A 23,868-nucleotide genomic window follows, 5' to 3' on the forward strand; every position below is an offset into this window, starting at 1 on the left:
GAGAGAGAGAGAGAGAGAGAGAGAGAGAGAGAGAGAGAGAGAGAGGAGGAAGAGCAAGGCTGTGGTGGGGGGGGGGGGAGGGGGGGGGTCGAAGGGGTGTCTTAGTATGGGGACTGTAATACCATTGGTCTCATAATGCCAACAAATTGTGTGTACGTACCGCCAAGTGGCCTCAGCTGCAGTACTGCGGCAGAACAGGGGAGGGCGACACAGGTCCTACTCTCAACACTGGCAGAGGGAGGTTGTGGATGGACATAGAAAATAGGTGCAGGGGGAGGCCATTCGGCCCTTCGAGCCAGCGCCGCCATTCAATATGATCATGGCTGATCATCCACAATCAGTGCCCCGTTCCTGCCTTCTCCCCACATCCCTTGATTCCGATAGCCCTAAGAGCTAAATCGAAATCTCTCTCATGAAAACATCCAGTGAATTGGCCTCCGCTGCCTTCTGTGGCAGAAGATAGAATGGAGCGACTGGGTTTGTAATTGCGAGGAAGGACATTCTTGCTATTAAGTTAGGAAAAGGGGACGTACAACGAGATCTGGGTGTCCTAGTGCATCAGTCACTGAAAGGAAGCATGCAGGTACAGCAGGCAGTGAAGAAAGCCAATGGAATGTTGGCCTTCACAACAAGAGGAGTTGAGTATAGGAGCAAAGAGGTCCTTCTGCAGTTGTACAGGGCCCTAGTGAGACCGCACCTGGAGTACTGTGTGCACTTTTGGTCTCCAAATTTGAGGAAGGATATTCTTGCTATTGAGGGAGTGCAGCGTAGGTTCACCAGGTTAATCCCCGGGATGGCGGGACCGACATACGATGGAAGAATGGGTCGACTGGGCTTGTATTCACTGGAATTTAGAAGGATGGGAGGGGATCTTATAGAAACATATAAAATGATTAAGGGATTGGACAGGCTAGATGCAGGAAACATGTTCCCAATGTTGGGGGAGTCCAGAACCAGGGGGTCACACAGTTTAAGAATAAGGGGGAGGCCATTTAGAACTGAGACGAGGAAAAACTTTTTCACCCAGAGAGTTGTGAATTTGTGGAATTCTCTGCCACAGACGGCAGTGGAGGCCGATTCACTGGATGAATTTAAAAGAGAGTTAGATAGAGCTCTGGGGGCTGGTGGAATCAAGGGATATGGGGAGAAGGCAGGCACGGGTTACTGATTGTGGATGATCAGCCATGATCACAGTGAATGGCGGTGCTGGCTCGAAGGGCCGAATGGCCTCCTCCTGCACCTACTGTTTATGTTTCTATGTAGAATTCCACAGATTCACAACTCTCTGGGTGAAGACGTTTTTCCTCATCTCAATCCTAAATGGTCTACCCCTTATTCTTAAACTGTGACCCCTGGTTCTGAACTCCCCCGACATCGGGAATATTTTTTCCTGCATCTAGCCTGTCCAATCCTTTAAGAATTTTGTATGTTTCTATAAGATCCACTCTCATCCTTCTAAATTCCAGTGAATACAAGCCCAGTCGACCCATTCTTTCATCGTATGTCAGTTCCCGCCATCCCGGGGATTAACCTGGTGAACCTACGCTGCACTGCCTCAATAGCAAGAATGTCCTTCCTCAAATTAGGTGACCAAAACTGCACACAATACTCCAGGTGCGGTCTCACCAGGGCCCCTGTACAACTGCAGTAGGACCTCCTTGCTCCTAAACTCAAGTCCTCTCGCAACATGTCATTGGCTTTCTTCACTGCCTGCTAGTCAGCATGGTCGGCAAGTTGGGCCGAAGGGCCAGCTTCCACGCTTTGATGGGATCTTGGCGGTTCTTGAATTCGCAAGTCTACTGTTGACAGGCGATGTGGACAAACCAAGATCCCCTCAAATGTGGTCTGGAGAGTTGTAAAGTCCGACAGTGTGGAAACAGGCCCTTTGGCCCACCATGCCAACCAACGTGCCCCCTCTACACTTGTCCCACCTGCCCAATTTTGGCCCCGTATCCCTCCAAACCCTGTGTGTCAGAAGGAACTGCAGATGCTGGTTTAAACCGTAGACACGAACAGCTGGAGTAACTCAGCGGGACAGGCAGCATCTCAGGAGAGAAGGAACGGGTGACGTTTGGGGTCGAGACCCTTCTTCGGACTGAGTGTCAGGTGAGAGGGAAACGAGAGACATAGACGGTGATGTTGAGATATTCAATTCATATCTTTCATTCATTTGTTCTACATATCTATCTCTCTGTAAATATGTTGGTGTGGACAAGTTGGGCCTAAGGACCTGTTTCCACGCTATGACTCCGGTGATGGCTTCTCGAATACCCTTGTGGAATAACTTTCAAGGGTTTGAGAGATTGAGACAAGAAAGGGTTAACTTACTCTGGCAATGACTCCATGCTCGCCCAGAAGATCGTTCCTTGCCCGTGTGTTAATCTCCAGCGTATATCTCGTGTGAGGAGTCAGGAGCTGAGGAGAGATTGTTAGAGTCATCGGCCTGCCCAGGTCAAGATTGGGACTGCAGTTTACATTAGTTTAGTTCAGTTTAGATTAGTTTAGTTTAGAGTTGAGTTTAGAGTTGAGTTTTGAGTTGAGCTTTGAGTTGAGCTTTGAGTTGAGTTTAGAGTTGAGTTTTGAGTTGAGTTTTGAATTGAGTTTAGAGTTGAGTTTTGAGTTGAGCTTTGAGTTGAGCTTTGAGTTGAGTTTAGAGTTGAGTTTAGAGTTGAGTTTTAAGTTGAGTTTTGAGTTGAGTTTTAAGTTGAGTTTTGAGTTGAGCTTCGAGTTGAGTTTTGAGTTGAGTTTTGAATTGAGTTTTGAGTTGAGTTTTGAGTTGAATTTTGAGTTGAGTTTAGAGTTGAATTTAGAGTTGAGTTTTAAGTTGAGTTTTGAGTTGAGTTTTAAGTTGAGTTTTGAGTTGAGCTTCGAGTTGAGTTTTGAGTTGAGTTTTGAATTGAGTTTTGAGTTGAGTTTTGAGTTGAATTTTGAGTTGAGTTTAGAGTTGAATTTAGAGTTGAGTTTAGAGTTGAGTTTAGAGTTGAGTTTAGAGTTGAATTTTGAGTTGAGTTTAGAGTTGAGTTTAGATTTGAGTTTTGAGTTGAGTTTAGAGTTGAGTTTAGAGTTGAATTTTGAGTTGAATTTTGAGTTGAGTTTTGAGTTGAGTTTTGAATTGAGTTTTGAGTTGAGTTTTGAGTTGAATTTTGAGTTGAGTTTTGAGTTGAGTTTAGAGTTGAGTTTAGAGTTGAGTTTAGAGTTGAGTTTAGAGTTGAGTTTAGAGTTGAGTTTAGTTGAGTTTAGAGTTGTTTAGAGTTGAGTTTAGAGTTGAGTTTTGAGTTGAGTTTAGAGTTGAGTTTAGAGTTGTTTAGAGTTGAGTTTTGAGTTGAGATTAGAGTTGAGTTTATTGAGTTTAGTGTTGAGTTTAGAGTTGAATTTAGTGTTGAGTTTAGAGTTGAGTTTAGTGTTGAGTTTAGAGTTGAGTTTAGAGTTGAATTTAGAGTTGAGTTTAGAGTTGAATTTAGAGTTGAGTTTAAAGTTGAGTTTAGAGTTGAGTTTAGAGTTGAGATTTGAGTTGAGATTAGAGTTGAGTTTATTGAGTTTAGTGTTGAGTTTAGAGTTGAATTTAGTGTTGAGTTTAGAGTTGAGTTTTGAGTTGAGTTTAGAGTTGAGTTTAGAGTTGAGTTTTGAGTTGAGATTAGAGTTGAGTTTATTGAGTTTAGTGTTGAGTTTAGAGTTGAATTTAGTGTTGAGTTTAGAGTTGAGTTTAGTGTTGAGTTTAGTGTTGAATTTTGAGTTGAGTTTTGAGTTGAGTTTTGAGTTGAGTTTATTGAGTTTGGAGTTGAGTTTGGAGTTGAGTTTAGAGTTGAGCTTGAGCAAGAGATTGTGTGTGTGTGTGTGAGAGTGTGTGTGTGTGAAAGTGTGTCTGAGAAGGTGTGTCTAAGAAGGTGTGTGTGAGAGCGGAAGAGAAAGTGTGCGAGAGATTGTGTGTGTGTGTGTGAGCAAGTGAGCAAGGGTTTGTGTGTGTGTGAAAGTAAGTGTGCTAAAGATTGTGTGTGTGAGTGTGAATGTGTGTGTGCATGTGATCATCTGTGTGTGTGTGTGTGTGTGTGTGTGTGTGCATGTGTCTATCCGTGTGTGCGTGCGCGTGAACGTGTGTGCGTCTAGGTGTGCGCGTGTGTGTGCTTCTAGGTGCGTGTGTGTGTGTGTGTGTGTGTGTGTGTGTGTGTGTGCATTAGTACGTGCGTGGTTAGGGTGTGTGTGTGTGTCCGTGCGTGTGTTATGTTAGTGTGTGTGTGGACGGGTGTGTGTGTGTGTGCTTATAGGTGCGTGCATGTATGTTTGTGTGTGCACGTGTTAGTGCGTGAGTGCGCGCATGTGTATGTTAGTGTGTGTGTGTGTGCTTATAGGTGCGTGCATGTGTGTTTGTGTGTGCACGTGTTAGTGCATGTGTGTGCGTGTGCATGTGCTAGTGTGTGCGTGTGTGTGTTAGTGTGTGTGTACGGGTGTGTGTGTGCTTATAGGTGCGTGTGTGTGCATGTGCGTGTGCTAGTGTGCGTACGTGTTAGTGCGTGTGTGTGCATGTGCCAGTGTGTGTGCGGGTAGATGTTAGTGTGTGCGTTTTAGTGTGTGTGCATGTGTGCGTGCGAGCGTGTGTTATGTGTGTGTGTGCGCGCGTGTGTATGTTAGTGTGCGTGTGTTTGTACGGGTGTGTGCGTGTGCTTATAGGTGCGTGTTTGCGTGTGTTTGTGTGCGCACGGGTTAGTGCGTGTGTGTGCGCGCGTGTGTATGTTAGTGTGTGTGTGTGTATGGGTGTGTGTGTGTGTGTAAGCTTATAGGTGCGTGCGTGTGTGTGTTTGTGTGTGCGTGTGCGTTAGCTAGTGGGTGCGTGTGTGTGCGTGTGTGTGGGCCACTCACCTTGAAGACGGGGTGTACCGCGGGCAGTTGGCGCAGCGTGGCAACACAGAACACCTCGCCCAGCATGTGGGTGGCACACAGGTGGAAGCCCACCTGGTGCAGCTGGAAGTCCGAGCTGCGCACCCAGATCTTAGCCAGCAGCCACAGGTTGTCCACGTCCGAGGGCAGGAAGATGGGGTTGTCAGGTCCCGGCACCTGTCCTATCTGTGGGGAGGAAGGGACAAAGAGACGGCTTGTTTAAGAGACACATCCCGGCCACACACACGTGTGTTAGTGTGTGTGCGTGTGAGTGTGTGTGTGTGTGTGCGCGCGTGAGTTAGTGTGCGTGGGTTAGTGTGCGTGTATGTGTGTGTGCGTGAGTTAGTGTGCGTGGGTTAGTGTGCGTGTATGTGTGTGTGCGTGGGTTAGTGTGCGTGGGTTGGTGTGCGTGGGTTAGAATGCATGGGTTAGTGTACGTGTGTTAGTGTGTGCGCGCGCACGTGTGTGTGTGTTAGTGTGCGTGGGTTAGTGTACGTGTGTTAGTGTGTGCGTGCGCGCGTGTGTGTGTGTTAGTGTGCGTGGGTTAGTGTGCGTGGGTTAGTGTGTGCGTGGGTTAGTGTGCCTGTATGTGTGTGTGCGTGGGTTAGTGTGCGTGGGTTAGTGTGTGTGCGTGTGCATCTGCATGAGTGTGTACGTGTGTTAGTGTGTGTGTGTGTGAGTGTGTGCGTGCGTGTGCGTGGGTTAGTGTTCGTGGGGTAGTGTGCGTGTATGTGCGTGTGAGTGGGTTAGTGTGTGTGCGTTGTGTGTGTGCGTGTGTGCGCGTGCGTGCGTGTGCGTGGGTTAGTGTGCGTGGGTTAGTGTGCGTGTATGTGTGTGTGCGTGGGTTAGTGTGCGTGTATGTGTGTGTGCGTGTATGTGTGTGTGCGTGGGTTAGTGTACGTGTGTTAGTGTGTGCGCGCACGTGTGTGTGAGTTAGTGTGCGTGGGTTAGTGTGCGTGGGTTAGTGTGTGCGTGGGTTAGTGTGTGCGTGGGTTAGTGTGCGTGTATGTGTGTGTGCGTATGCGTGGGTTAGTGTGCGTGTATGTGTGTGTGTGCGTGTATGTGTGTGTGCGTGCGTGGGTTAGTGTGCGTGTATGTGTGTGTGCGTGGGTTAGTGTGCATGTATGTGTGTGTGTGTATGCGTGGGTTAGTGTGCGTGCGTGTGTGTGTGTGTATGTGTGTGTGCATGCGTGGGTTAGTCTGCGTGGGTTAGTGTGCGTGTATGTGTGTGTGCGTGGGTTAGTGTGCGTGGGGTAGTGTGCGTGTATGTGCGTGTGAGTGGGTTAGTGTGCGTGTATGTGTGTGCGCGTGCGTGCGTGGGGGTGGGTTAGTGTGCGTGGGTTAGTGTGCGTGTATGTGTGTGCGCGTGGGTTAGTGTGCGTGTGTGTGCGCGTGCGTGTGTGCGTGAGTTAGTATGCGTGGGTTAGTGTGTGTGTATGTGTGTGTGCGTGAGTTAGTGTGCGTGGGTTAATGTGCGTGGGTTAGTGTGCGTATGTGTGCGCGTGTGTGTGTGTGTGCGTGAGTTAGTGTGTGTGGGTTAATGTGCGTGGGTTAGTGTGCGTGTGTGTGCGCGTGTGTGTGTGTGTGTGCGTGAGTTAGTGTGCGTGGGTTAGTGTGCGTGTATGTGCGTGAGTTAGTGTGCGTGGGTTAGTGTGCGTGTATGTGCGTGAGTTAGTGTGCGTGGGTTGGTGTGCGTGTGTGTGCGCGTGTGTGTGTGTGTGTGCGTGAGTTAGTATGCGTGGGTTAGTGTGCGTGTATGTGTGTGCGCGTGAGTTAGTGTGCGTGGGTTAGTGTGTGCGTGGGTTGGTGTGCGTGTGTGTGTGCGCGTGTGTGTGTGCGCGTGTGTGTGTGCGCGTGTGTGTGTGCGCGTGTGTGTGTGCGTGTACACATTTCACCCCTGCCATCAGGATCCACAGATTCACAACTCTCTGACTGAAAAAGTTTTTCCTCATCTCCGTTCTAAATGGCCGACCCCTTATTCTTAAACTGAGGCCCCTTGTTCTGGACTCCCCCAACATTGGGAACATGTTTCCTGCCTCTAACATGTCCAACCCCTTAATAATCTTATATGTTTTGATAAGATCCCCTCTCATCCTTCTAAATTCCAGTGTATACAAGCCTAGTCGCTCCAGTCTTTCTACATATGACAGTCCCGCCATTCCGGGAATTAACCTAATAAACCTATGCTGCACGCCCTCAATAGCAAGAATATCCTTCCTCAAATTTGGAGACCAAAACTGCACACAGTACTCCAGGTGCGGTCTCACTAGGGCCCTGTACAACTGCAGAAGGACCTCTTTGCTCCTGTACTCAACTCCTCTTGTTATGAAGGCCAATATTCCATTGGCTTTCTTCGCTGCCTGCTGTACCTGCATGCTTCCTTTCAGTGACTGATGCACTAGGACACCCAGATCTCGTTGTACGTCCCCTGTTCCTAACTTGACACCATTCAGATAATACTCTGCCTACCTATTCTTACCACCAAAGTGGATAACCTCACACTTATCCACATTAAACTGCATCTGCCATGCATCCGCCCACTCACACAACCTGTCCAAGTCACCCTGCAACCTCATAACAACTTCCTCACCGTTCACACTGCCACCCAGCTTTGTATCGTCTGCAAATTTGCTAATGTTACTTTTAATCCCTTCATCCAAGCCATTAAGGTACATTGTAAATAGCTGCGGTCCCAGCACCGAGCCTTGCGGTACCCCACTAGTCACTGCCTGCCATTCTGAAAGGGACCCATTTATCCCCACTCTTTGGTTGAATGGCGGCGTAGACTCGGTGGGGCAAATGGTCCAATTCTAACTTGCGGTGGAACAGGCCACGCGGCCCCTAGCGTCCGCGCCGACCGGCGATCCCCGTTCCCCGGCCTTCCTTGCGGGGTCTTACCTGGATGGCGATGGGTATCAGTCGGTTCTGAGGGTCCTGGAAAAGCAGGCACATGGGGGCCACCACATACTGCTGCTGCCCATTGATCACGTTGCCCACGGCTCCATCCAAGATCCGGTAGTCCACCAGGTAGATGTTTCCCTTCTGCACAACAGGACCACACACTGAGCGTCATTGGGGAGCCAGAGCTGGGCGGCCGCGGTAGAACCGCCGCCTACACAGCGCACGCAGCGCCGGAGACCCGGGTTCCATCCCGACCGCGGGCGCTGTCTGCGCGGAGTTTGCACGTTCTCCCCGAGACCCGCGTGGGTTTTCTCCGAGATCTGCAGTGAAGAAAGCCAATGGAATGCTGGCCTTCATAACAAGAGGAGTTGAGTATAGGTCCTTCTGCAGTTGTACAGGGCCCTAGTGAGACCGCACCTGGAGTACTGTGTGCAGTTTTGGTCTCCAAATTTGAGGAAGGATATTCTTGCTATTGAGGGCGTGCAGCGTAGGTTTACCAGGTTAATTCCTGGAATTCCTGGGACTGTCGTACGTTGAAAGACTGGAGCGACTAGGCTTGTATACACCGGAATTTAGAAGGATGAGGGGGGATCTTATCGCAACGTACAAGATTATTAAGGGATTGGACACGTTAGAGGCAGGAAACATGTTCCCAATGTTGGGGGATTCCAGAACCAGGGGCCACACAATTTAAGAATAAGGGGTAGGCCATTTAGAACTGAGATGAGGAAAAACTTTTTCAGTCAGAGAGTTGTGAATCTGTGGAATTCTCTGCCACAGAGGGCAGTGGAGGCCGATTCACTGGATGTTTTCAAGAGAAAGAGTTAGATTTAGCTCTTGAGGCTAACGGAATCAAGGGATGTGGGGGGAGAAAGCAGGAACGGGGTACTGATTTCGGATGATCAGCCATGATCATATAGAATGGCGGTGCTGGCTCAAAGGGCCGAATGGCCTCCTCTTGCACCTATTTTTCTATGTTTCTATGTGACACTTTGTAAACACCATAAAAAAGTGAAAAGAACAAGTTCAGAATATAAAAAGCAAACTATAATAAGCAAACTATAAGAAGTCTGCTCTACCACTCTTTGAAGAAGAGAATCTGGTTTTGTTTAGTTTAGTTTAGCGACACAGCGCGGAAACAGGCCCTTCGGCCCACCGGGTCCGCGCCGACCAGCGATCCCCGCACACTAACACTATCCTACACACACACACCAGGGCATCAAGCCAATTAACCTACAAACCTGCACGTCTTTGGAGTGCGGGAGGAAACCGAAGATCTCGGAGAAAACCCGCGCGGGTCACTGGGGGGAGCGTACAAACTCCGTACAGACGGCGCCCGTAGTCGGGATGGAACCCGGGTCTCCGGCGCTGCATTCGCTGTAAGGCGGCAACTCTACCGCTGCGCCACCGTGACTGCCCGTTGTTGTAATATATAACGTCACGAGGGGATTAGATAGCGCGAATGCACAGGGACTGGATACATGGAACGAACTGCTGGCGGACGTCATTCAGGTTGGCAAATGACAACATTCAAAAAACAACTGGACATGTACATGGATAGGAAATCTTTCGAAGGATAAGGGCAAAACGCGGGCAAATGGGATTTTCTTCGGCATGTTGGTCGGCATTGATGATTTAGAAACATAGAAAAAGGTGCAGGAGTATGCCATTCGGCCCTTCGAGCCTGCACCGCCATTCAATATGATCATGGCTGATCATCCAACTCAGTATCCCGTACCTGCCTTCTCTCCATACCCCCTGATCCCTTTAGCCACAAGGGCCACATCTAACTCCCTCTTAAATATAGCCAATGAACTGGCCTCAACTACCTTCTGTGGCAGAGAATTCCACAGATTCACCACTCTCTGTGTGAAGAAATGTTTTCTCATCTCGGTCCTAAAAGACTTCCCCCTTATCCTTAAACTGTGACCCCTTGTTCTGGACTTCCCCAACATCGGGAACAATCTTCCTGCATCTAGCCCGTCCGACCCCTTAAGAATTTTGTAAGTTTCTATAAGATCCCCCCTCAATCTTCTAAATTCCAGCGAGTACAAGCCGAGTCTATCCAGTCTTTCTTCATATGAAAGTCCTGCCATCCCAGGAATCAATCTGGTGAACCTTCTCTGTACTCCCTCTATGGCAAGAATGTCTTTCCTCAGATTAGGAGACCACAACTGCACACAGTACTCCAGGTGCGGTCTCACTAGGGCCCTGTACAACTGCAGAAGGATATGGGCAAAACGCGGGCAAATGGGATTTTCTTAGGCATGTTGGTCGGCATTGATGATTCGGGCCGAATGGCCTGTTTCCGCGCCGTATGATTCTACGACCCTGGTCAGGAAAAAGAACCAGGTGATCAATACGTGTCACCTTTTCTATCCATGTACCTGGCCTAGTGGTTTATAAACCCTGTTAAGTACTTCGTCTGGCAGCTCATGAGTACCAGTCTCCGAGTGAAAGGGAGAACGTACAAACTCCGTACGGGCAGCGCCCGTGGTCGGGATGGAACCCGGGTCTCCGGCGCCACTCAGTTCGCGTTAACGGTAACGGGCGCACCTTCATTTCCTGGCCCAGGGTGGATCCGCCGAGAAACTCGCCCACCATGGCCCCCGTCACGGGGAAGTTCTTCGGTATCTCCCGGCACCCCTCGATCAGGCAGGGGTTGCAACCGTTTTTGAACTGGTAGCCAAAGAACCAATCCTCCTTCCAGTGATTCACCACATAGACTGGAAGACACGGGAGAGCAAGCATGAGAGACGGCCTTTGAACGTGGAGACGTGGAGAGCACAGGAAGGTAGACAATAGACAATAGACAAAACGCCCTTTAATTCTGAGGCTGTGCCCTCTGGTCCTAGACTCTCCCACCAGTGGAAACATCCTCCCCACATCCACTCTATCCAGGCCGCTCACTGTTCGGTGAGTTTCAATGAGGTCCCCCCTCATCCTTCTAAACTCCAGTGAGTACAGGCCCCAGCACACACCTGGGACTCAAGGTAAGAGGGGTGGGGGGGGGGGGGAGAGATGCATAGAAGACCTTTCGAGTCAGGACCCTGAGGACAATAGAGTGGATAAACATTGACGACAGAGCAGTCCTGAACTACTATCTACCTCTTTGGTGACAACAGACAATAGGTGCAGGAGGAGGCCATTCGGCCCTTCGAGCCAGCACCGCCATTCAATGTGATCACGGCTGATCATTCTCAATCAGTACCCCGTTCCTGCCCTCTCCCCATACCCCCTGACTCCGCTATCTTTAAGAGCTCTATCCAGCTCTCTCTCGAATGCATCCAGAGAATTGGCCTCCACTGCCTTCTGAGGAGATCTTATCGAAACGTATAAGGTTATTAAGGGGTCGGACACGTTAGAGGCAGGAAACATGTTCCCAATGTTGGGGGAGTCCAGAACAAGGGGCCACACAGTTTAAGAATAAGGGGTCGGCCATTTAGAACAGAGATGAGGGAAAAACGTTTTCAGTCAGAGAGTTGTGAATCCAGTAACAGGATCATTCCGAGTCAGCATGGATTTACGAAGGGAAAATCATGCTTGACAAATCTACTGGAATTTTTTGAGGATGTAACTAGGAAAATTGACAGGGGAGAGTCAGTGGATGTGGTGTACCTCGACTTTCAGAAAGCCTTCGACAAGGTCCCACATAGGAGATTAGTGGGCAAAATTAGGGCACATGGTATTGGGGGTAGGGTACTGACATGGATAGAAAATTGGTTGACAGACAGAAAGCAAAGAGTGGGGATAAATGGGTCCCTTTCGGAATGGCAGGCAGTGACCAGTGGGGTACCGCAAGGTTCGGTGCTGGGACCCCAGCTATTTACGATATACATTAATGACTTAGATGAAGGGATTAAAAGTACCATTAGCAAATTTGCAGATGATACTAAGCCGGGGGGTAGTGTGAATTGTGAGGAAGATGCAATAAGGCTGCAGGGTGACTTGGACAGGTTGTGTGAGTGGGCGGATACATGGCAGATGCAATTTAATGTAGATAAGTGTGAGGTTATTCACTTTGGAAGTAAGAATAGAAAGGCAGATTATTATCTGAATGGTGTCAAGTTAGGAAGAGGGGATGTTCAACGAGATCTGGGTGTCCTAGTGCATCAGTCAATGAAAGGAAGCATGCAGGTACAGCAGGCAGTGAAGAAAGCCAATGGAATGTTGGCCTTCATAACAAGAGGAGTTGAGTATAGGAGCAAAGAGGTCCTTCTACAGTTTACCGGGCCCTGGTGAGACCGCACCTGGAGTACTGTGTGCAGTTTTGGTCTCCAAATTTGAGGAAGGATATTCTTGCTATTGAGGGCGTGCAGCATAGGTTCACTAGGTTAATTCCCGGAATGGCGGGACTGTCGTATGTTGAAAGGCTGGAGCAATTAGGCTTGTATACACTGGAATTTAGAAGGATGAGGGGGGATCTTATTGAAACATATAAGATAATTAGGGGATTGGACACATTAGAGGCAGGAAACATGTTCCCAATGTTGGGGGAGTCCAGAACAAGGGGACACAGTTTAAGAATAAGGGGTGGGCCATTTAGAACGGAGATGAGGAAGAACTTTTTCAGTCAGAGAGTGGTGAAGGTGTGGAATTCTCTGCCTGAGAAGGCAGTGGAGGCCAGTTCGTTGGATGCTTTCAAGAGAGAGCTGGATAGAGCTCTTAAGGATAGCGGAGTGAGGGGGTATGGGGAGAAGGCAGGAACGGGGTACTGATTGAGAGTGATCAGCCATGATCGCATTGAATGGCGGTGCTGGCTCGAAGGGCTGAATGGCCTCCTCCTGCACCTATTGTCTATTGTCTATTGAATCGGTGGAATTCTCTGCCTCAGAAGGCAGTGGAGGCCAATTCTCTGAATGCATTCAAGCCTATAGTGTCTGGGCCTACACTGTCCGGGCCAACAGTGTCCGGGCCTACAGCGTCCGAGCCTACAGCGTCCGGGCCTACAGTGTTCGGGCCTACAGTGTTCGGGCCTACAGTGTCCGGGCTTACAGTGTTCAGGCCTACACTGTCCGGGCCTACAGTGTCCGGGCCTACACTGTCCGGGCCTACAGCATCCGGGCCTATAGCACCCCCCCCGGGCCTAATACGGGACAAACCAATTCAGTCCAAAATACGGGAGGTTCTGGCTAACACAGGACAGTTGGCAACCCGAGTGTAGGGTAGAGTTAGTGTGCAGGGATCGCTGGTCGGCACGGACTCGGTGGGCCGAAGGGCTGGTTTCCGCTCTGTATGTCTCTAAACTCCCGACCGTGTGGACTTGGTGCAAGTTGGTGGGATTCCTCGATCTCCCGGACATTGGTGGGAATCGATCGCCAAATGTCTTACTTCCTATCTGGCTCTTCACTCTCCAGAAGATCTTCTGGAAACTCTCCAGACTGTCCCAGGAGTTTCCGAACATGTTCACGAACTTCTTCAGGAAGAGTTCACCTAAACTGAGGCGGGGAGATGGTGTTAGTGAAGAAGCAGGGAGTCATGCAATGAGTTGACAATCGTGCGTTGTCTTTCCGCTGACTGGGCCGCACGCGACAAAAAAGGCCTTCCTCCTCATCTCCTTCCTAAAGGAACGTCCTTTAATTCTGAGGCTGTGCCCTCTGGTCCTAGACTGGATAGAGTGGATGTGGAGAGGATGTTTCCACTAGTGGGAGAGTCTAGGACCAGAGGGCACAGCCTCAGAATTAAAGGACGCTCCTTTAGGAAGGAGATGAGGAGGAATTTCTTCAGTCAGAGGGTGGTGAATCTGTGGGATTCGTTGCCACAAGTCAGTGGATATTTTTAAGGCAGAGATTGATAGATTGTTGATCAGTGCGGGTGTCAGGGGTTGTGGGGAGAAGGCAGGAGAATGGGGTTGGGAGGGAGAGATAGATCAGCCATGATTGAATGGCGGAGTGGACTTGATGGGCCGAATGGCCTAATTCTGCTCCTATCACTTGTGACCTCATGAACACATGATTACAATGGGGCCACGTACAGTGCACAGATACACAATAAGTGACTGTGTGGGAAAGAACTGCCGATGCTGGTTTAAATCGAAGCTAGACACAAAGTGCTGGAGTAACTCAGTGGGACGGGCAGCATCTCTGGAGAGAAGGAACGGGTGACGTTTCTGAAGAAGGGTCTCGGCCCGAAATGTCACCCGTCCCTTCGCTCCAGAGATGCCGCCCCGTCCCGTTGAGTTACTCCGGCATTTTGTGTCGATCGTGATGTTTAGTGCCGGGTAAAGGGCCAGCAAAGTCCGAACGGGCCGAACGGCCTCATTCTGCCGCGGGGGACGTTTACTCACGCCAAGTGCAGGGAGTTCTCGAAGTCGGAGAGTTTGTCGTTGTCGAACTTGACGTCGGGATGCAGGTCGTCCTGCGTCTCAGCGTCGATACACTTGCTGACGCCATGTTTCCACACCTTCCACCTGCAGAACGCAAAGCGGGCTGGCACTGGGTACGCACACGCACGCACGCACACGCACGCACACGCACTCACGCACACACGCATGCACGCACACACGCACGCATGCACGCGCGCACACATGCATGCATGCACGCACACATGCACGCAAGCACATATGGACACGCATGCGCACATACAGGCAGGCACGCACGCAAGCACACACACACGCACATGCACGCACGCACACATGCACGCACGCACACATGCACGCACGCACAGATGCACGCACGCACCCACGGACGCACGCACGAACCAACACATGCACACGCACGCACGCACGCACGCACGCACGCACACATACATACACGCACGCACACACGCACCCACGGATGCATGCATGAACCCACGCACGCACGCACACACGCACCCACGGACGCACGCACGAATCGACGCACATGCACGCATGCACGCACGCACACATGAACCGACGGACGCACGCACGCACCCATGCACGCCCGCACGCACACACGCACGCACGCACACACGCACGCACGCATACACTCACGCACGCACGCAAGCACACGTACACACGCACGCACACACGCACATGCACGCACACATACACGCAGGCACGCACGCAAGCACAGACACACGCACATGCACGCACGCACATGCACGCACGCACGCACCCACGGACGCACGCACAAACCGAAGCACGCACACATGCACACACGCACGCACGCACGCACACACACACTCACTCACGCACGCACGCATTAATGCACGCACGCACGCTGGCAGTCTTCCGACGCAACACAGACACAAAACGCCAGAGTAACTCAGCGGGACGGGCAGCATCGCTGGAGAGAAAGAACGGGTGACAATAGACAATAGGTGCAGGAGGAGTCCATTCGGCCCTTCGAGCCTGTACGCACCGCCATTCAATATGATCATGGCTGATCATTCTCAATCAGTACCCCGTTCCTGCCTTCTCCCCGTACCCCCTGACTCCGCTATCCTTAAGAGCTCTATCCAGCTCGACGTTTCGGCTCGAGGCTCGAAGAAGGGTCTCGACCCGAAACGTCGCCCGTTGCTTTTAGTCCAGAGAGGCCGTCCGCCCGTCCCGCCGAGTTACTCCAGTGCTGTGTGTGTGTGTCTATTTTCACGTGCAAACTCCGCGCAGACAGCAAGCTTACCTGTACAGCTGCTGCCTCTCCTGCAACTCCTTCTGACGATGAGACTGAAAGGCGGGCAGGGTGTCGTCAAAGGGCCGCTTGGCTGCGGGAAATAAAACACGGTTTACACAATAAACCTCACCGGTTTATCAGTTTTCAGGTTGAGTTTTCAGTTCCAGTTTATTGTCCCGTGTACCGAGGTACAGTGAAAAGCTTTTGTGTTGCGCGCTAACCAGTCAGCGGAAAGACGACACAGGATTACAATCGAGCCGTCCACAGTCTACAGATACACGATAAGGGAATAACGTTCAGTGCAAGGTAAAGCCAGCAAAGTCCGATCAAGGATAGTCCGAGGGTCTCCAATGAGGTAGATAGTAGTTCAGCACTGCTCTCTGGTTGTGGTAGGATGGTTCAGTTGCCTGATAACAGCCGGGAAAAAACTGTCCCTGAATCTGGAGGTGTGTGTTTCCACACTTCTGTACCTCTTGCCCCGATGGGAGAGGGGAGTAGAGGGAGTGGCCGGGGTGGGTGAGACTGGTCCTTGATTCTGCCGCTGGCCTTGCCCGGGCAGCGTGAGGTGTATGAAAATAACTGCAGATGCCGGTACAAATCGAAGGTATTTATTCACAAAATGCTGGAGTAACTCAGCGGGTCAGGCAGCATCTCGGGAGAGAAGGAATGGGTGACGTTTCGGGTCGAGACCCTTCTTCAGACTGATGTCGGGGGGGGCGGGACAAAGGAAGGATATAGGTGGAGACGGGAAGATAGAGGGAGAACTGGGAAGGGGGAGGGGAAGAGAGGGACAGAGGAACTATCTAAAGTTGGAGAAGTCAATGTTCACACCGCTGGGCTGCAAGCTGCCCAGGCGAAATATGAGGTGCTGTTCCTCCAATTTCCGGTGGGCCTCACTATGGCACTGGAGGAGGCCCATGACAGAAAGGTCAGACTGGGAGTGGGAGGGGGAGTTGAAGTGCTGAGCCACCGGGAGATCAGGTTGGTTAAGGCGGACCGAGCGAAGGTGTTGAGCGAAACGATCGCCGAGCCTGCGTTTGGTTTCGCCGATGTAAAGAAGTTGACATCTGGAGCAGCGGATGCAATAGATGAGGTTGGAGGAGGTGCAGGTGAACCTCTGTCTCACCTGGAAAGACTGTTTGGGTCCTTGGATGGAGTTGAGGGGGGAGGTAAAGGGACAGGTGTTGCATCTCGTGCGGTTGCAGGGGAAAGTGCCCGGGGATGGGGTGGTTTGGGTGGGAAGGGACGAGTGGACCAGGGAGTTACGGAGGGAACGGTCTCTGCGGAACGCAGAAAGGGGAGGGGATGGGAAGATGTGGCCAGTGGTGGGGTCCCGTTGTAGATGGTGTAGATGGAGCCGGTGGAAGGGAGGTTAGTTTGTGCGTGCGTGCGTGACGGTTCGGTCTGCGTCCACGATTCTCTGCACATTCAAAGGGGCCTTAACCCAGGCCCACCAGCGGTTTTTCCAGAGGGACATTTTTACATTTACACCAAGCCGATTAACCTACAAACCCGCACGTCTTTGGAGCGCGGTGGGGAACCGAAGATCTCGGAGAAAACCCACGCAGGTCACGGGGCGGTCACGGTGGCGCGGCGGTAGAGTTGCCGCCTTACAGCGAATGCAGCGCCGGAGACCCGGGTTCGATCCCGACCACGGGCGCTGCCTGTACGGAGTTTGTACGTTCTCCCCGTGACCTGCGTGGGTTTTCTCCGAGATCTTCGGTTTCCTCCCACACTCCAAAGACGTGCAGGTTTTGTAGGTTAATTGGCTTTGGTGTATTAATGTAAAAATTGTCCCTAGTGGGTGTAGGATGGTGTTAGTGTGCGGGGATCGCTGGGCGGTGTGGACCCGAAGGGTCTTGACCCGAAATGTCACCCGTTCCTTCTCTCCAGAGATACGAAACGATACGATAGAACTTAATGTACCACAGGAGGGAAATTAGACAATAGACAACAGACAATAGGTGCAGGAGGAGGCCATTCGGCCCTTCGAGCCTGTACGCGCCGCCATTCAATGTGATCGTGGCTGATCATTCTCAATCAGTACCCCGTTCCTGCCTTCTCCCCATACCCCCTGACTCCGCTATCTTTAAGAGCTCTATCTAACTCTCTCTTGAAAGCATTCAGAGAATCGGCCTCCACTGCCTTCTGAGGCAGAGAATTCCACAGATTCACAACTCTCCGACTGAGAAAGTTTTTCCCCATCTCCGTTCTAAATGGCCGACCCCTTATTCTTAAACTGTGTGTGGCCCCTTGTTCTGGACTCCCCCGACATTGGGAACATGTTTCCTGCCTCTAACGTGTCCAACCCCTTAATAATCTTATATGTTTCGATAAGATCCCCTCTCATCCTTCTAAATTCTAGGTATCACAAATTGCTGGAGTAACTCAGCGGGTCAGGCAGCATCTCAGGAGGGAGGGAATGGGTGACGTTTCGGGTCGAGACCCTTCTTCAGACTGACCCGAAACGTCACCCATACCCCTCTCTCCTAGATGCTGCCTGACCCCGCTGAGTTACTCCAGCATTTTGTGATACCTTCGATTTGTACCAGCATCTGCAGTTAGTTTCCTTTCAAACCCCAGCGTACACAAGCCCAGCCGGTCCAGTCTTTCAACGTACGGCAGTCCCGCCATCCCGGGGATTAACCTGGTGAACCTACGCAATGCATGAGACATGTTTCCATGCTGTGTTACTGAACTAAACTAAACCTATACACTGGGATCAGCCAATCGTCACTGTCCCGCCCGCAATTGGTCCAAAACGCCGCAGCGAGACTCCTGAAGGGTACCCGTAAAAGGGACCACATCACCCCGATTCTGGCCTCTCTCCACTGGCTCCCAGTACGGTACAGAATCAACTTGAAGCTCCTCCTGTTCACATACAAAGCCCTAAACGGGCTTGCCCCCCCATATCAAAACTCTTCTAACCCCCCTCTCTATCTCCAGGTCCCTCAGGTCGGCCGACTTGGGGCTACTCACTATCCCGCGGTCTAGGCTTAAGCTCAGGGGTGACCGCGCTTTTGCGGTTGCAGCTCCGAGACTGTGGAACAGCATCCCTCTCCCCATCAGAACTGCCCCCTCCATCCACTCCTTTAAGTCCAGGCTCAAAACCTATCTCTACTCCCTAGCGTTTGAGGCCCTCTGAGGGGGGCGCTGTGAACTGTTTATGTATGTGCTGTTATGTATGTTTGAGTGCCATTGTATGTTCGTTTCTTAGTGCCTGAACTGATGTACAGCACTTTGGTCAACGTGGGTTGTTTTTATGAATGTGCTACGCAAATAAAATGGACTTGACTTGACATCAGACTGAAGAAGAGTCTCGACCCGAAACGTCACCCATTCCTTCTCTCCTGAGATGCTGCCTGACCCGCTGAGTTACTCCAGCATTTTGTGAAATAAATACCTTCGATTTGTACCACCATCTGCTGTTATTTTCTTACACATAGTTAGACAATCTGTCATCAATACATCGATCCACATTCCTCAGTAAATGTAATTGTGTTTTAGAAACATAGAAACATAGAAAATAGGTGCAGGAGTAGGCCATTCGGCCCTTCGAGCCTGTATGCACCGCCATTCAATATGATCATGGCTGATCATCCAACTCAGTAGCCTGTACCTGCCTTCTCTCCATACCCCCTGATCCCTTTAGCCACAAGGGCCACATCTAACTCCCTCTTAAATATAGCCAATGAACTGGCCTCGACTACCTTCTGTGGCAGAGAATTCCACAGACTCACCACTCCCTGTGTGAAAAAGAAACGTTCTCATCTCGGTCCTAAAAGACTTCCCCCTTATCCTTAAGCTGTGACCCCTGGTTCTGGACTTCCCCAACATCGGGAACAATCTTCCCGCATCTAGCCTGTCCAACCCCTTAAGAATTTTATATGTTTCAATAAGATCCCCCCCCCCTCAGTCTTCTAAATTCCAGCGAGTACAAGCCGAATCTATCCAGTCTTTCTTCATATGAAAGTCCTGCCATCCCAGGAATCAATCTGAAGAAGGGTCTCGACCCGAAACGTCACCCATTCCTTCTCTCCCGAGATGCTGCCTGACCTGCTGAGTTACTCCAGCATTTTGTGAATAAATCGATTTGTACCGGCATCTGCAGTTATTTTCTTATATCAATCTGGTGAACCTTCTCTGTACTCCCTCTAAGGCTGGAATGTCTTTCCTCAGATTAGGAGACCAAAACTGTACGCAATACTCCAGGTGCGGTCTCACCAAGGCCCTGTACAACTGCAGCAGAACCTCCCTGCTCCTATAATTGTGTTTTGACCATGCATGAATGACACTGCGTTCCTTTGAATAAAAGGAGAGTCATTAATACACGTGGGAGATTAATACATGCGAAACGAAACTCCACGCCCGTCCCACCACCCTCTCTCTCCCCACACGCCAGCCAGCCTCACCTGGGCCTTGTCGGACACAGACGGTTTGGTTTTGGCACAGCCAGCGGTAGCAGGGGAAGACGAGGCTCGACCCGGAGGGGGTGTCCACCTTCATGTAGCGGCAGAACCAGTTGTCCTCCAGCAGGCCGCGCTCCTTGTCCAGCTGAACCCACCATATCTCCCCCAGGTCCGTCTCGCTCTCCACGTCGTACTCCTGGACCTGCCGCGGCAGAGCGTGCAAACATCAGAGTTTGTCATTCCGGTCTTAGCACCCGCTTTTGTTGGAAACAGGCCCCCTCTCGCCCCCACCGAGTCCGCGCCGACCGGCGATCCCCGCGCACTAACACTATCACACACACGCACATACACACACGCACGCACGCACACGCACACGCACTCGCACGCACACACATACCCTCACGCACGCACGCGCGCGCACGCACACACGCACGCACGCACGCACACACACACACACACACACACACGCACGCACACACAGACACACACGCACGCACGCACACACGCACAAACGCACGCACGCACGCACACACGCGCACGCACACACACGCGCTAAGGGACAATTTTTACAGGTCGGACTAGTGTAGACTCGGGTTCGATCCCAACCACGGGCTCTGTCCGTACGGAGTTTGTACGTTCTCAACAGACAATAGACAATAGGCAACAGGCAATAGACAACAGACAATAGATAATAGACAACAGACAATAGACAATAGACAACAGGCAATAGACAACAGACAACAGACAATAGATAATAGATGATAGACAATAGACAATAGACAATAGGCAACAGACAACAGACAACAGACAATAGATAATAGATGATAGATAATAGACAATAGGCAACAGGTGCAGGAGGAGGCCATTCGGCCCTTCGAGCCAGCACCACCATTCACTGTGATTATGGCTGATCGTCCGCAATCAGTACCCCGTTCCTGCCCTCTCCCCTGACTCCGCTATCCTTAAGAGCTCTATCTAGCTCTCTCCTTGAATGCATTCAGAGAATTGGCCTCCACTGCCTTCTGAGGCAGAGAATTCCACAGATTCACAACTTCTCCCCGTGGCCTGCGTGGGTTTTCTCCGAGATCTTCAGTTTCCCCCCCCCCCCCACACTCCAAAGACGTGCGGGTTTGTAGGTTAATTGGCTTTGGTATAAAATGTTAAAAATGGTCCCTAGTGTGTGTGGGATTGTGTTAGTGCGCGGGGATCGCTGGTCGGCGCGGACTCGGTGGGCCGAAGGGCCTGTTTCCGCGCTGTATCTCTAAACTAAACGACACCCACTAGGGCCAACTTTTACAGGTGGGACTAGTGCAGATGGGACATGTTGGCTGTCGTGGGTAAGTTGGGCCGAAGGGCCTGTTTCCATGCTGGATCACTCTGTGGCCCACCTGATCCAATCTTGCATTCAATCATGGCTGACCTATATTTCCCTCTCAACCCCATTCTCCTGCCTTCTCCCCCTGCCTACCTTCCTTTGCCAGTAACGTACAGAACAGTGAGCGGCCTGGATAGAGTGGGTGTGGAGAGGATGTCTCCACTAGTGGGAGAGTCTAGGACCAGAGGGCACAGCCTCAGAATTAAAGGACGTTCCTTTAGGAAGGAGATGAGGAGGATTTTTTTTAGTCAGAGGGCGGTGAATCTGTGGAATTCTTTGCCACAGACGGCTGTGGAGGCCACAAGTCAGTGGATATTTTTAAGGCGGACAATAGACAATAGGTGCAGGAGGAGGCCATTCGGCCCTTCGAGCCAGCACCGCCAATCAATGTGATCATGGCTGATCATTCCCAATCAGTACCCCGTTCCTGCCTTCTCCCCATACCCCCTGACTCCGCTATCCTTAAGAGCTCTACCTAGCTCTCTCTTGAAGGCAGGGATAGATAGATTCATGATCAGTGCGGGTGTCAGGGGTTACGGGGAGAAGGCAGGAGAATGGGGTTGGGAGGGAGAGAGATAGATCAGCCATGATTGAATGGCGGAGTGGACTCGATGGGCCGAATGGCCTAATTCTGCTCCTATTACTTATGAACTTGCGAACATATGAAGCAGGCCCTTCGGCCCATCGGGTCCGCACCGACCAGCGATCCCCGCACACTCACACTATCCCGGGGGACGATTCACAATGATAACAAAGCCAATTAACCTACAAACCCGCACGTCTTTGGAGTGTGGGAGGAAACCGGAGCGCCCGGAGAAAACCAACGCAGGTCAGGGGGGGTACATAGAAACATAGAAAACATGGAAAATAGGTGCAGGAGTAGGCCATTCGGCCCTTCGAGCCTGTACGCACCGCCATTCAATATGATCATGGCTGATCATCCAACTCAGTATCCCGTACCTGCCTTCTCTCCATACCCCCCTGATCCCTTTAGCCACAAGGGCCACATCTAACTCCCTCTTAAATATAGCCAATGAACTGGCCTCAACTACCTTCTGTGGCAGAGAATTCCACAGATTCACCACTCTCTGTGTGAAAAAACCCTTTCTCATCTCGGTCCTAAAAGACTTCCCCCTTATCCTTAAACTGTGACCCCTTGTTCTGGACTCCCCCAACATCGGGAACAATCTTCCCGCATCTAGCCTCTCCAACCCCTTAAGAATTTTATATGTTTCTTGAAGATCTCCCCTCAGTCTTCTAAATTCCAGCGAGTACAAGCCGAGTCTATCCAGTCTTTCTTCATATGAAAGTCCTGCCATCCCAGGGATCAATCAGGTGAACCTTCTCTGTACTCCCTCTAAGGCTAGAATGTCTTTCCTCAGATTAGGAGACCAAAACTGTACGCAATACTCCAGGTGCGGCCTCACCAATGCCCTGTACAACTGCAGCAGAACCTCCCTGCTCCTATACTCAAATCCCCTCGCTATGAATGCCAAAATACCATTCGCTTTCTTCACTGCCTGCTGCCTGCCTGTTCCAGGAGAATGTGGGAGACAGTAAACTGGACTGAACCAGGAACGCTGAGACACAGGAGGTCATATAACCGTCTACGGCAATGAATTCCACAGATTTGCCACTCCCTGCTCAAAATACATTCCTCCTCGCCTCCTTTCTGAAAGTACACCTTTGTATTCTGAGGCTGTGCTCTCTGGACTCTCGCATGCAAGTGATTAGGAAGGCCAATGGAGCCTTAGCCTTTATTGCCAGGGAGATAGAGTATAAAAGTAGGGAGATTTTGCTGCAGCTGTATACAGTATTGTTAAGACCGCATTTGGAATACTGTGTGCAGTTTTGGTATCCATATTTAAGAGAGGATGTACTTGGTCTGGAGGCAGTGCAGAGAAGGTTTTACACGGTTAATTCCAGGGATGAGGGGGGTTGACGTATGAGGAAAGGTTAAGTAGGTTGGGACTTTTCTCATTGGAGTTCAGAAGAACGAGAGGCGATCTTATTGAAACGTATAAGATCGCGGAGGGTCCTTGATCGGGATGGATAGGCTAAAGATGTCTCCGATGATCGGGGAGACCAGAACTAGGGGGCATAGTCTTAGAATAAGAGGGGGGCTCTTTTAAAACTGAGATGAGGAGAAACTTCTTCACTCAGAGGGCACGTACAACGAGATCTGGGTGTCCTAGTGCATCAGTCACTGAAAGGAAGCATGCAGGTACAGCAGGCAGTGAAGAAAGCCAATGGCATGTTGGCCTTCATAACAAGAGGAGTTGAGTATAGGAGCAAAGAGGTCCTTCTGCAGTTGTACAGGGCACTGGTGAGACCGCACCTGGAGTACTGTGTGCAGTTTTAGTCTCCAAATTTGAGGAAGGATATTCTCGCTATTGAGGGCGTGCAGCGTAGGTTCACTAGGTTAATTCCCGGAATGGCGGGACTGTCATATGTTGAAAGACTGGAGCGACTAGGCTTGTATTGGATACACAAAGTAGTCCCGGCAATATCACAACAGTATACACTGGAATTTAGAAGGATGAGAGGGGATCTTATCGAAACGTATAAGATTATTAAGGGGTTGGACACGTTAGAGGCAGGAAACATGTTCCCAATGTTGGGGGAGTCCAGAACCAGGGGCCACACAGTTTAAGAACAAGGGGTAGGCCATTTAGAACAGAGATGAGGAAAAACTGTTTCAGTCAGAGAGTTGTGAATCTGTGGAATTCTCTGCCTC

At 50.7% G+C, this 23,868-nt stretch overlaps 1 protein-coding gene across 1 annotated transcript in view; it reads right to left on the bottom strand.

Moving 5' to 3' along the window:
* The window catches only part of alox12 (arachidonate 12-lipoxygenase), a 26,512-nt gene extending 6,587 nt beyond the window's left edge, over window positions 1-19,925 (bottom strand). Inside the window, exons 1-8 of the mRNA XM_078427636.1 lie at window positions 19,760-19,925; window positions 15,357-15,438; window positions 14,060-14,182; window positions 13,105-13,211; window positions 10,330-10,499; window positions 7,771-7,914; window positions 4,855-5,058; window positions 2,329-2,415 (exon numbers count right to left, since the gene is read on the bottom strand). Of these exons, the coding sequence (XP_078283762.1) occupies window positions 2,329-2,415; window positions 4,855-5,058; window positions 7,771-7,914; window positions 10,330-10,499; window positions 13,105-13,211; window positions 14,060-14,182; window positions 15,357-15,438; window positions 19,760-19,853 (1,011 nt within the window). The 5' untranslated portion in view covers window positions 19,854-19,925. The remainder of the gene's footprint in view (window positions 1-2,328; window positions 2,416-4,854; window positions 5,059-7,770; window positions 7,915-10,329; window positions 10,500-13,104; window positions 13,212-14,059; window positions 14,183-15,356; window positions 15,439-19,759) is intronic.
* Window positions 19,926-23,868: the final 3,943 nt, after the last annotated feature.

Source organism: Rhinoraja longicauda, chromosome 34, assembly GCF_053455715.1.
Source record: "Rhinoraja longicauda isolate Sanriku21f chromosome 34, sRhiLon1.1, whole genome shotgun sequence".
NCBI lineage: Eukaryota > Metazoa > Chordata > Chondrichthyes > Rajiformes > Arhynchobatidae > Rhinoraja > Rhinoraja longicauda.